Below are 13983 nucleotides of genomic sequence, written 5' to 3'. Positions count from 1 at the left end.
AGAAGCCCACACCAAGACACATCATAAATAAAATACCAAAAATTAAAGACAAAGAGAGAATATTAAAATCAGTAAGAGAAAAGCAGTTAGTTAACTACAAGAGAGCTCCCATAAGACTGTCAGCTGATTTCTCAACACAAACTTTGCAGGCCAGAAGGAATTGGCAGGAAATATTCAAAGTGATGAAAAGCAAGGACCTACAACCAAGATTACTCTACCCAACAAAGCTATCATTTAAAATTGAAGGACAGATATTCACTAGACAAGAAAGAGGTAAAGGAGTTTATCACCACCAAACCAGTATTTCAAGGAATCTTAGAGGGACCTCTTTAAGACAAAAGAAGAAAAAATCTGAATAAAATGGCAATAACTACATATCTATCAATAAGTACTTTGTAAATGCATTAGATGCTCCAATCAAAAGATAGGGTGGCTGAATGGATAAGAAAATGACCCTTACATATGCTTCCTACAAGAGACTCACTTCAGATTAAAAAAACACAGAGATGAAAGTAAAGGGATGGGAAAAAGATTTATGAAAATGGAAACAAACAAACAAACAAACAAACAAACAAAAAACTGCGGTAGCAATACTTATACCAGACAAAATAGACTTTAAAACAAAGGCTATAACAAGGGACAAAGAACAACCCAGTAATCCCACTTCCTGGAAACTCAAAACACAACTTTGAGGCTATGTGTGTATCCATATGTTCATCGTAGCATTGTTTACAGTGGTCAAAGTGTGGAGGCAGCCTGGGTGTCTGTGGATGAATGAATGGATAAAAGGAGGTAGTACATATACACAATGAAATATTGTTCGGCCATGGAAGGAAATGGATTCTTGCCATCGATGGTGGCATGGATGGACTTGGAGGGCATTGTGCTGAGTATGTCAGACAAAGAAAGACCGACACAATGTGATTTTGCTTATAAATGGAATCTAAAGAACAAAATAAACGAACAAACAAAACAGAAACAGACTTATAAATGCAGAGAACATTTTGATGGCTGCCAGATATAAGGGGTATTGGGAATGGGTGAAAAAGAGGAAGGGATTAAGAAGCACAAATTGGTTGTTACAAAGCAGTTAAGGGGATGTAGGGTATAGCATAAGGAATATAATCAATAATAATATAATAACTATGTATGGTGTCAGATGGGTATTAGATTTATTGGAGTGATAGATGGGAGGAGGCTGGGAACAGGGTGAAAAAGGTGAAGGCATTAAGAAGTACAAAATGGTGGTTATAAAATTGTCACTAGAATATAAAGCACAGGGAATGTAGTTAATAACATGGTAATAACTACGCATAGTGCCAGATGGGTATTGGACTAGTCAGGGGGATCACTTCTTAAATTACATAACTGTCTAACCACTATGCTGTACACTTGAAGTTAATATAAAATAATATTGAATGTCAACTATAATTGAAAAATTAAAAAAAGGGGAGGAAAGATGAAGGAGAATAAGAGATTCAAATTTCCAGGTATAAAACAAATAATGGGGATATAGTGTACAGCATGGGGAATATAGTCAACGATATTGTGATAGCATAGTACGGTGTCAGATGGTAGCTGGACTTATCATGGTGAGCAGTTATTTAGGTATATAAATGTTGAATAACTATGGTGTACTCCTGAAGCTAATATAATATTGTATGTCAGCTCTATTTTACTAAAAACCTTTTAAAAAAGTAAGTATGGAAAATGTTATTATTGAATACATTTTGGAGACAGTGCAAGTATATCCATTCTGCTTCTGCATTTTTATATTTCTGAAATACTTCATAATAAAAACAAATGAGCAAAACACAGTAATAAAAACTCTTTCATACCATTTCCTGTGCTCTCAGAGTGAGGTTCAAGTACTTCACAAGTATAGATCTGGGAGTTGGAGGCGAGAGAAAGTGGACTGATTTCTTGGCTACCAGTTTCACTTTATTGGAGGTGTGGGTATCACAAAGGGATTAGTATTTAACCAACTAATAACTTTTTAGTGTGTCATAGGTATAAAGTCTTTGGCTGAGTGTTGGGGATGCTGACACACCTTCTCACTCTGAGAAAACCTCGTTTTGACCTAATTCTGGGGTGTGGATTCTGACAGGAAAAGGAAGCGTGAATGGAAATTAGTTGTTCCACTCCATTAAAAAAAACATTTAGAAAAGATTTCCAGATCTAGCATTAAATAGGTTTTGACATATATATGCAATACACTGGTAAGATGGTCAGGTAAGTTTTCTATTTAGAATGTTCACTTTTGCCTATATGTGTAGTATTATGACTGCACAGTGCCTTGTCCAGAACTTTCAATAAACATTTGAGTATCATTTGGTTTTCTTATAATTCTTCATCTTTGATCCAAGACATTTGACTTTTTAAAAATGACTTTTTTATTGTGGCCAAATACATGTAAGAAAAATTTTCATCTTAACCATTTTTAAGTATATTTTCCAGTGGTATTAAGCACATTCATACTGTTATGCACCCATCACCACCATCCATCTACTAAACTTGTTTTATTTTGCAAAACGGAAACTGTACTTATTAACTCCACATTACCCCCTTCCCCTAGCTCCTGGCAACTGCCTTTCTACTTTCTGTCTCTATAAAATTTGACTACTCTGGGTTTGTCCTTTTTGTGACTCTTATTTAACTTTGCACTATGTCTTCAAAGTTCATCTATGTTATAGCATATAGCCGAACTTCCTTTAAGGCTTAATAATATTCTGTTATATATACATGACACATTTTGCTTATCCATTCATCTGTTGATGGACTCTTGGGTTGCTTCCATGTTTTAACTATTGTAAATAATACTGCTATGAACATGGGTGTATAAATATTTCTTTGAGACACTGCTTTCAATACTTTTGGGTATATAACCAGAAGTGGGATTGCTCAATCACATGGTAATTCTATTTTCAATTTTCTGTGGAACTGTCATACTATTTTTCTATAGTGGCTGTGCCATTTTAAATTCCCAACAACACACAAGGGTTCTAATTTCTCCACATCCCCAACAACACTTATTATTTTTTCATCTAATTGGTGTGAGGTGGTATCTCATTGTGGTTTTGATTTCCATTTCTCTAATGATCAGTGATGTTGAGCATCTTTTCATGTGCTTATTGGCCATTTTTACATTTTCTTTGAGAAATGTCTACTCAAGTTTTTTGCCCATTTTTGAAACAGGTTGTTTTTGTTTTGTTTGAGAAGTTGTGGATATATTGCGGATATAAATCCCTTATTAAAGATGATTTGCAAATATTTTCTCCCTTTCTGTGTGTTGCCTTTTTTACTGTCATTGTCTTTGATGCAAAAAAGGTTTTAATTTTCATGAAGTCCAATTTGTCTATTTTTCCTTTTGTTGCCTTTGCCTTTGGTGTCATATCCAAGAAATCATTGCCAAATCCAATACAAGACATTTGACTTTTAATTATAATTGCCACTTCTCTTTCCCTCACTGTTCACCAGGGTGGAACAGATCTCATTTTTCTGTCTACTGAACTGATAACACGTGTATGTAATTACAGCTTGGGTGTACCTTACATTTCGCTTTTTCATTTTAACACCTCATTGGTACATTATCTTTATCTGATTTCATTAAAACATCTTTGTTCTAAAGAATTTTCTCAGGCATTTTATTACTGTAATTGGTATTGTTTTTCTGATTCTCATTGTAGCTGTTTTCCATCATCTGAAAGGCATGTATTGCTGGTTTGTGGATTTGTTGGAATGCACATGAAGATTGCATCTCTGTGAACAGTTATTTTAAATATGTCAGAATTGTCCCTAGAAGATTTCCTAAATAAAAGCTGATTCCAATCAATTTACTTAAACTCATTCTGAATTACCTCAGTTTCTGTCTTTAACGCATTCAATATTTATGCAATGTATCCTCATGAGTATTTCAAATATATTGTTTGGGGATAGGATGAAGCATCCAAGAATAATTAACACAGTGGGCAAAGATAACAGAATGACAAAACTGAGATAGAAGATGCAGATGTAGAATCATTTTCAGCATGAAAAGTAACAATCAACTGAGAGTAAATCTGTCTCGGTTGGAGAGCTGCAAACAGCAGCAAGACCAATGTTTACGAGTTGCAGCATTTATAAGATGGACAGAAGCCAGAATCATCACTATGGCATATTACATGATCTGGTTACAGTTATGTTTCTATAATTGATTAGAATTGTCCACGGAGAATGTTATTTGCTGCAATCCAAAGATTTCTTCAATGTTTCAGTTTCTCCAAAAACCACTTGAAGGGTAATGTATTTTTAGAGGCATGCATTTTTCTAAAGTATCAGAAAATAAGATTGAGATTTTACTAAGAGGTCTATATTATTTTCATTGCTTCTGCTAAAAACAGCATTATATTAGGAGCCGGTGACATTTTTTTTCCTCCTCATTTTTGGCTAGAATTAGGTTTCAGGAGTTGGATAAAATGGTGTAAAAATAGTTACTTCTGAAAGAGAAATCAAATATTTGCTTTTAAAAGGAAAAGGCTTAGGTTTTTACTGAATATGCTGATTTTTGCACTTACACCAGCTTGGGAGCACCACGACTCCCAGGAAGATTGGGCAAAGTGGGTATGACTTGCAACATTAAGGAAAGCACACATCGCTTTTAAGGACATTTTAGAACTTGCTTAAAAATGTCATTTCACTCTGGGTGTAACACACCTTGCACTCCAAACCCTTAGTGATTGTGAGGTATCCCCATACTCTTGCTCTCAGAAACCGTTCTGCTTCCAGAATAGTCCCTGTATGTGATCCGGGTATCAGAAATGGCCCTTGGCAAGGTTGTGAAGTGGTGACGTTTGTCCTCAGAACCTCAAAAGCAGTAGAAATGAGGAAGTCGACCTCTCCTCCACGTTCTGCTTCTATCTAACCTTCACTATCTGTCCAAACGTGGCCCAAGGCAGCACCCTCAGAAAAGCTCCACTGAAGCAATTCTCATTCCCACATGTGTGCTGAGCGACAGCTGAGAGTGCGCGCCTATGAATCAGGAGCGGTGGAGATCCTCTAGCACGAAGGAAAGGAACACAAGTGCATCCCTCTCTGGGCACAAAGATTTTATTGTTTTTGGTGAGCTCTTGGCCTAGTACTTCCCGTTGACATATAAAAATCAATCCTGAAGATGAGATTATTTGTAATTTACCACTTCAGACGTTCCTTTACTTTTTGTTTTCCTTTTATAGTTATCCTTTTCTAAGCACTTTCACATAAATGAGTCATTCGACAAAACAGATAAAACACTTGCTGTGCAGGTACCGTGCGTACAATGACAAGGCTCACTGCTCTTCTTACTGTGATGGAGTCAACTACTCGGAGCGGAAGTCCAGACAGGAATTACCTGTTTCATAGGTGAGGAAATGGGAACAGAAGAGAGTTGACCACGTATATTGTCCTAAAATCTCCCAATATGTGATTGAATCACCAAATCCAACACGGGGGTAAGGCAGCATTATAGGAACTCATTTAAAAGAAAAAAAAGAAAAACCCACCCAAACCAAAACTGCTTCTCTTGATACAGGAAGCATAGTTTTTCTTTCTAAGCCACAGCGATTCCTTTCAGATCCCTGGTTAAACTGTGTGGTAAGAGAAAATTGAGCATATATTCTGATAACACCCAGTGGCAGTAGGAGGCAAAGATGCACATTCCTTCGATGTGCTCTTCATTAGGCCGTTCGGCATTGCAATGAGGAGAGCGTATTTGAAAGCTCAGCTGAAGTTACTGGCCTTCTTTGTTAGAGTGACAGACACTTTCAGGTAGTATCAATTTCAGATATTTAAAGACGTATACAATGATTGGTTTCCAGTGTGATCTGGAGTTCAGTGGAGAGACAACTATGATGTAGGCAGACAATGTTTCATCAACAAAGATCTCCATTAGTTGCCTGCTTATTCATTATTTTATAATCGTGTTGTGAAGTTGTTGTTTTCTTTCCCAACTCAAACTTTCTCCTGTAATTTACGCCCGTTTTATTTTTTGCTGGTTCACTGGTTAATGTTTGTGTGTTTTTAATAATAACCCTTACATCAATTTGGGAATTCAAAGTACCTTTAATTAGAAGGAGGTGCTGTGATTCAACCAAACATGGGTTGATTTACTGTCCATCATGTTCTCCAGGACACCTCCATAATGAACTATTTAATATTAATTTACAGACACAGTAATAGTTACAAAACTTCAATCAAGTGAATTTAAAAATTATTCTAATTGCAGCCAATTGAAGAGCGACAATAAAAATTTAAGCCTTCACTCAGATATGGCTGTCTGGGCCGAAAGCTCACCTTGGGTAAGACTGAACCCAACATGTGAATAGCACCCCAAAACCTTTTGCAAACCGACATGGAAAAGACTTGGGATGAAGTTTTAATCAAAGTAGAATTCTTGAAATCTCATTTAAAGGTGTCAACTTTGAAGAACTTTGTTTTCTAGAAAAATTACAGAATGCTCCATGATGAAAAATAAAACAACAGGCTAAAATTGTGGGAATAACTCTTTTGAGAAGTCATTGCAGCTGTCCTTCATTACTTAAAAAACAGGCTTCCAGGAAAACCCAGAATCAAGTACCATTCTCAGCATTTCTGAGGACCCTGAAATAATATAACTGGAACTCATTAAACTCAGTATTTTTATCTCCTTGTGTTGCGTAGATTTAGAATTTAGGTTTCTGAATACAGAAAAAGAAAGCTAATCTAAGGGCTCAATACACAGTTCTGAAGCCAACTTCTTCTATACTCGGTAATACTCAATGGAGATTTAAAACTTAATTTAGGCTTTTCTTTCTAAGAAGCTAGCTCATGAAATAATTTTTGCCTATTCATTTTGAATTATTTCTGAGAGAGAGGGCCCAAAGTTATCAGTTCATATTCTTCAAACCTGTGGAGTTCCTGTTGGGGGTCCTTTCACTGTGAATAGTTAGCAGCAGTGATGGAGGAAATAAAGGGGTCTGGTGAGAGATGACAGAGAGCCAAAACCTCAGGCTAAAAAGTCATAATTTGACATTTTAAAATAACTGTAATACCCAAGATCCATTGCTACAGAAAAATATTTCATTCTTGCCCACAAATAATAAGTCATCATCATAATAAAACTTAAGTATCCCTTTCCTATGTTGACATGGTGTGAGAGGACCAGGTAAGTACCCTGCTCTTGGTGAGTCTGAGAGTAGCTGCAATATCTAGAAGAGTGGGACTCACCCACAGTGAGGGTGCGGTATTTCAGAATCCATTTGTCTCTGTGTTCATTTAGTTCTAACTAAACAAGTATTTACCGAGCAGCTACACTGAGCCAGGCAGTGTTGTAGGTCCTGGGAATGAAGCCATGAACAAATGCAACAAAAATCCTTGCCTTCCTGAAGCTTAAGTCAGAAGAGACTAATAATAAACATTTTTATAGAGGTGAGAAGAACAATGGAGAAAAACAAAACAAGAAAGGGAGATGGGGAGGAGAGGCGGGCTTGGGTGGGGTTGCCATTTAAACCAGGATGGTTAGATCTGTGGGTGTCTGGGGGACCACCTGTCCAGACTGAGAGAACAGCAAGAGCAGAGGCCCTGCAAGAAGGTCAGCAAGCAGCAGGGCGACCACGGTGCTCAGCGTGGAGTGAGCAAGGGCTCTACCCGCAAAAGCCAGGACTATGGACTTGCTTCTCACTTCTTTGACCTCTTGTCAGTATTTAGTACCCGTTACCCGCCACAGGCACGGATGCCCGCCCTCTGAAGCTCATGGCTATCTCATGTCTCCACTGATCCTCTGTTCTACCCTCAGAATTTGGCATAATCTTCTCTGGTGGCTTGCCAAGGAATTCCATTGCATACACAGATTTGCAGTCCTTACCCTCTAATTTAAGGTCACTTCAGACTTTTCCATTCTTCTCACCTGTCGATCCCGTTCATGTCTCTGAAAATGCAGACTAACTGGACACCCTAGGTCGGGGTCTACTCAGAGCCTGTTAATGCTGTTCCACCTGGAATGCTCGTCTTTTATGTAACGAATATCTGACTGGCACTTCAATTACTTGGGCTTGATAAAAATCCAGAGGAATATGAAATGCCATATGGAATTAATCTATTATGTAGGCACATGTCCTATTATAATGCACACTTAACACTTTGGGTGTGTAATGAGTGAGGATAAAGTTATAGACAAACAGCATTGGTCAGTCACTGGAGTAAGATAAGTATTTCCATCCAGGTATACCTTGCCTTACTAGTGTCTTCTGTAGCTCACTGTGAACTAATCACGTTTAGTTTTAAAATAGATTTTAATTAGGCGTACTATTTTTTCCTCTCAAGGATGAATATAACAGAAATTCTTTCTTACTGCTATGCCCTGTGTCACATATCCAAAGAAGGAGATCTCCCACCTCCCCAAACCTGCCTGTTCTCTAACAAAAAGGAACGATGCTGATAAACATGAAGACTATGATGAGACTGTTTCTCTTCAGGTTCCTGTTTGGACTAGTGAATTAAGTGGCAGAGGCATGAATTTCAACTAGGAAATAAACTGCCAAAGAAAAAGCAGGAAGGATTCTTTATATGAAGTAAGCTTCAGGCACCTCATGCCCACTGTACTTGGTGTGTTTAAATTAGTTATTTAGATTCAGTTTTGGGAAGTGAAATCTGGTTCCGCCCATTCTACTTTATTTCTTCTTTTTCTTCCCTTTTTTTTTTTAGCATGGAAAAGGAGGTACACACCATCAACAAGTTCCGGTTTCAGAAAAACTTTTAAATTCTAGTATTTGTGTTGGTTACATTGGAAAGTATTTTAAAATAATTCATCACAGGATCAGGAATAACTGAAATTACTTTGCAAAGATAGAATTTCATTCCACTAGGATATATAGTATATGGACATTGAATTCTAAGAACTTTTTAGGTTGAAAAATGTATATTTCAAGATGGAAATTGTTTGGACATAGAGAAATTTCCATGATCATAAATGCAAACCTATGTGTAGGGGTTGAAAATTTTCTGTGTTTGCCTCAGACCCATCCTGGAGAACAGAAAGACATGGAATTGTACTACATGGTCTATACATGTAACAGCACAAATTACACTATATTTCTCTCCTTGTGTAAATAAATATATCAGAAAAAAGGGGAAGTGAAGTTTTGAAGTAGAAGGGAATGAAAAGAACATAAGAGTAAGTGGTATAATGGAAAAAAGCAGGAGGGATAATTGAGTCAGCTTGTCTTGAAGTGGCACTCTAACTATTTTATTCCCACTAGTTACAGTATGTACAGTTTCTAAGATCAGTATATTCTGTTTTCTTTTATCATCATTGAGCTCCGTAATGTAATTTTACATCATATATTATTCACATTTATGCCTATAAGAAATTCTTGAAATGATTTCTACATGTGGCCGAAGTATAAATTTTGCTAGTAAGACACATTTTTGTACCACCATACAGATGCATTATACATTTTATGCTGCAGGGTTAGAAATCTGTTACAACAAATACTAACATTGTCATGCCTCAGTGTAGTTTTCCTTAGAAAAAAGGAAGCTAATATTCTTGTAAACAGTACATCGTATGATGTAAAATTTGATTGATATTCCTATATATCATCTCGATATACAGACTGAAAGATTTTTCTACATGTGCACTGATTTTTAATATCAGAAAACCCATGAAGACAACATTGTAAAAGGCAACATTTGTTAAAAGGCCATTGCATCTAACTTGTGTTGAAATTGACTGCAGCCACTGTTTATTTCCTGGGTGTCTTGAGGTTAGAAGTTGATTTCACCAAAGCAAACATCAAGTAATTTGACTTTGTCTTGACACCATAACAGCCAGACTTCTGAGCCACTTCTTTCAAATGAATTGTTTGGGTCAGGTTACTTCCCTTTCAGGTCAGTCAAGGCATCAGAGACTTCCTCGTTGACCTGTGCAGAAATGCTTGCTGGTGTGACGTTGAGATGAATGTCATACTGCTGGTCTAGGCCAAGATAGCAGTCACTCATGAAGTACAGTGTGTAGATATACCTACAATATAAAAAGAGAACAAAAATGTAAAACCACCTTTCTAATCACAGTCATATTTCATTCTTTCAGAATTTTGGTGATAAGATTCTGCTTACCTTCCAGGTACTTCAGGGGTATAAAAAGAGATGGAAACGACCTGATGATTTCTCACATACCCTACTCTTTTCAAAGCAATAAGTTCTCTCTTATCCACTTCGCCTAATATCAAAAACCATCCTTCATCTTTTAATTTCGGAAATCGAGGGGTAACTGCATGGCTGTCTGGCTTTCCCTGTAAACCAGGAAAAAAAAAAAAGTGTTAATAATTTCTAGACTTTCTATATCACTTGGTTGTAGTTAAAAGGCTACAGTGTCTTCCTTGAAGGCCATAAATCTACACAGTTCAGTATATCTATATGGGATGTTTTTAATTTTCTGGTTTGGTGTCTTGGATATGCTATCACTTATCTTTTTTCAAGATCCTTAAAACACTACTTTGTGGCTATAACCACCAGACTACTTTGCCTCAGTTAGAACAGAAAGCCCTGAATCTTGACACCAATATGGTAAATTCTCACACCATTCTTATACATGATATTAATACCTCATTTGCAGATGAACAAACTGAAATACAACCATGTTAACCAAATCTTCCAAAGCCTTATTCATAAGAAACGGATACTTAGGGGGAAAAAAGTAATCAAGACTAGACACTGAATTTCAAGATAATAAGCACTGTATCATATAAACACCTTCCCCCAACCCAAGAATAAAACTCGAATCAAAACGCACACATTCTATTATGGTAATATTAAAAAGTCCTTTCTCTAAGGAATGGGAAATTACAACCCAAGCAGTCAGTAAGATATATTAATCACCAAAATCCAAGATTAGATATCACCATAATGACAGCACTTGAAGTCTTTATTTTAGATGAGTATTACAAAATACAAGATTATTCGAGTGAATCTTTAAGACAATGACTTTATGGCATAAAATGTACTAATAATGACACGCTGTCAATCAGATTTCACTCAATGTTCTAGAGGGAGATGTTTCACTCGAGGCATTTTAAAAGAGAGGACAGAGAGTAATATATTTTTACAGTATTTAGAAACAAAATTTAGAGTTTTTCTGACACAACTGGATCTAACTTTTAAGTAGGAATATTAAGGTTAAAATAATCTTAGTTTTTTTCCATAACTTTATCTGTATGATTTTTCCTATTTTTCTGGTAAGTTGGGATATATTAATCTAAAAAGGCTCATATTAAAGCCTCTGAAATGCTAGCAGCCAGTGAAGTTCATACCTACATGGACTGATCATTAGAAATCAAATGAGGTGACACTTGAAGGCATAGTTACTGAAAAAAACATTGTAACAATAGAAAGTTCCTGACCATTTTGTGTGTGAAAACAGAGGGGACAGTACTACCGAACCACGACCTTACTCCTGGTAGGCTTATTCTGGATACAGGAAAGCCCCTGACTCCACTGGGCTAAAAGGAAAGCAAATTCCTTCTTCTTTCAATTATTATGGCACTAGAACCCAATCCACCCATACGCTATGTAGTAAGTCTCAGAACACCATATAATTAATTTTGATGTCACAAGCAACAGAACAGAGCACAGTAAATTAAAATAAAAACACTGTAAAATGTTACCCTGTGTGAACACTGTCAAAGCTCTCTCATGTGCATTATAAGGAAGGAAGCAGACAAATGTGGCAACGAAGGTGAGAAAAGCTTCTTGTCTTATTCAAATTCATGGAGCTAAGCATATAGCTTTGCTCTCAACTACATCTAGCCCAGTGTGGTTCCTGTATAACAAAGTGCTTCTTGGGCAGTGCTTCTCAAACTTGAATGTCTTTAAAAAGTCATTTGTGGTGCTGGGTAAAAGTACACACTTTTCGATCCCTCCCCCTGAGGTTCTGATGCAGCCAGGTGGGAGGAGGGCCGAGGACTCTGCACCCCCAAAGGCACTCCAGGAACTTACGCTGGACTGAGGCTATCGGTCATATTTTGAGCACAGTACTCCAGGCAACATATTATTATGTACAGTCGATATTCTGGGGTTGAAAAATGGCACATGAGGAGAACTGACTGCTTTCAGAAGACTGGCTTGCTGCTTAAGGCCAGTTGAGAAAGAGGGATTCATGAATGACACGGACGCCTTAGTAATAGAAAAGATATGTGTGGTAGCACATGCTGGCATCTGGTGTGAAGCATTTGAGAATGGAAAGCAAACACTATACCTTGTGGAACCCACTGTGGGCTCTCTGCAAGCTGACTTGAAGCACATACTCTTGGTCAGCGTGCAATTTGATCCATTTGTTGTCATTTCGTTTGTCTGCACTTAGAGTTGTGATAGAGAGTTCACTGTGTCCTTCTACTGAGTCATCCCACCAGCCTTTAACACTTAGGCCAACATCTATCACTGGCAAGCGAGATATGAAATTCCACGCCTGAATAAGAAAAGAAAGAAAAGATAATAAAGGAATGGTTCATTTGAAATGCAGGGATCAACTAAGAAACGGTGTACTTAAAAAAAAAGATATCAACCGATTTGAGATTAAGCCTGAATTCAATGCAGTTGTAAAAAATGATACAGAGAGATCCTATGTACCCCATTTCCCCAGTTTCCCCCAATGGGAGCATTTTCCAAAACTCAAGTATAATAATAATACCAGGATATGGACACTGATACAATCCATAGCTCTTGTTCAGCTCTGCCAGTTTTTCTTGTACTTGTTTGTGTATAAAAATAGCGTGCTTTTAATATTTGTAGTTTAAAGTCCTTCTAAAATTAACTAAAAAAGAATTAATCGTTATCTAAACTTGTGACCACTTTATACTAAATCCCTCCTAGATATTGAGTGGCTATCGACTATAGTAAAAAATAAGTTTAATAATGTTTGCTGTTGAGCTGGTTTGTTTTAGTCATGCATCTATTCTAACATTTTACATGATTTCTTAGATAGAAAGCATTACTTCGGGATATAAAAATAACTTTAAAAATGTGATGCAATTGTTGATGTCAGTGAGTCAGTATCATCCATTGACCACTTACTGTACAAAATGTTTTTTTGGTCCATATTTCAAATTTATTCTGAAAGGAAAATATTTCTATATGTCTGTATACCATAAGGAAACTTATAAGTCTAGGGTTCCTTCTAGAAACAAATATATATTTTTGGCATTATCATATTGAGAATACCAATTAAATGATACATATTAAAGGGGTAGAAAATATTTTACCAGTTCTTATTCTTTAAATTGAAAGATATTTGTAAGAAATCAGTATGCAAACAGTAACTGCTCATCACTGTTGAATTATTCAAGTCTACAGAAAGGATGTAACAAAATAAACTTGATGTCCTCAGATAATTGTCAACTTTTTCTATCATTTGCAATTGTATGGCACTATCACTATCAGTCAAGAAAACTTTTCAATATGTTTGTTGTTTTATAAGTTGTTCCCTTCTAGGTTAGTTTTAAAAGTACATGAGTACTTTAGTTTTAGTTTTCCTTTTATTTCTTTAATATATACCATACATTTGCTTATAGGCTTTGATTTCCTATTTGTTAAGACTTTAGTGCTGTTGAGTATATCTAATTGAAATGAAGTCGTCCTAATGAATCAAACTGTGCCCCAAGAATTCAAAAAATGTAAATCCAACGCAAATTTTCAAAGCAACTCCAATCCTATAACTTGTCTTGTGAATCTGAAATTATGTCTGTAATAGATCTTGAAATAGTCAAGCCACAGAATGGTCTACACTGTGCAAGGTAATAAATTTGGCTCCCCTGCTAGAGCCAAATTACTGAGTATAGAAGCTATACCACTTGATGTCCTAAGACTGGCCTGAGTGGAAAAGTGATTGAGAGGACATTTAAATACACAACTTTTGTAAAGCATTTTAACTGGTGCGACAACACAAGTAACATTTACCACATGAAGCAAGCCTTTATGTTTCTTTAGTTGTACCATTAA

General features: G+C 36.5%; 1 protein-coding gene and 1 long non-coding RNA gene across 2 annotated transcripts in view; one reads left to right on the top strand and one right to left on the bottom strand.

Annotated features, from left to right (window-relative positions):
* Nucleotides 1–13983, top strand: part of LOC141571690 (uncharacterized) — a 45988-nt gene that overhangs the window by 18368 nt on the left and 13637 nt on the right. The window lies entirely within an intron of this gene.
* Nucleotides 9209–13983, bottom strand: part of ASCC3 (activating signal cointegrator 1 complex subunit 3) — a 300443-nt gene continuing 295668 nt past the window's right edge. Inside the window, exons 40-42 of the mRNA XM_019738872.3 lie at nucleotides 12245–12454; nucleotides 10108–10283; nucleotides 9209–10012 (exon numbers count right to left, since the gene is read on the bottom strand). Of these exons, the coding sequence (XP_019594431.3) occupies nucleotides 9865–10012; nucleotides 10108–10283; nucleotides 12245–12454 (534 nt within the window). The 3' untranslated portion in view covers nucleotides 9209–9864. The remainder of the gene's footprint in view (nucleotides 10013–10107; nucleotides 10284–12244; nucleotides 12455–13983) is intronic.

This window comes from Rhinolophus sinicus, chromosome 2 (assembly GCF_057876585.1).
Source record: "Rhinolophus sinicus isolate RSI-liver-muscle chromosome 2, RSI-T2T, whole genome shotgun sequence".
NCBI classification, from domain to species: Eukaryota; Metazoa; Chordata; class Mammalia; order Chiroptera; family Rhinolophidae; genus Rhinolophus; species Rhinolophus sinicus.
Note: the sequence above shows the minus strand (reverse complement) of the source record. Positions and strands in the feature narration are given on the sequence as shown.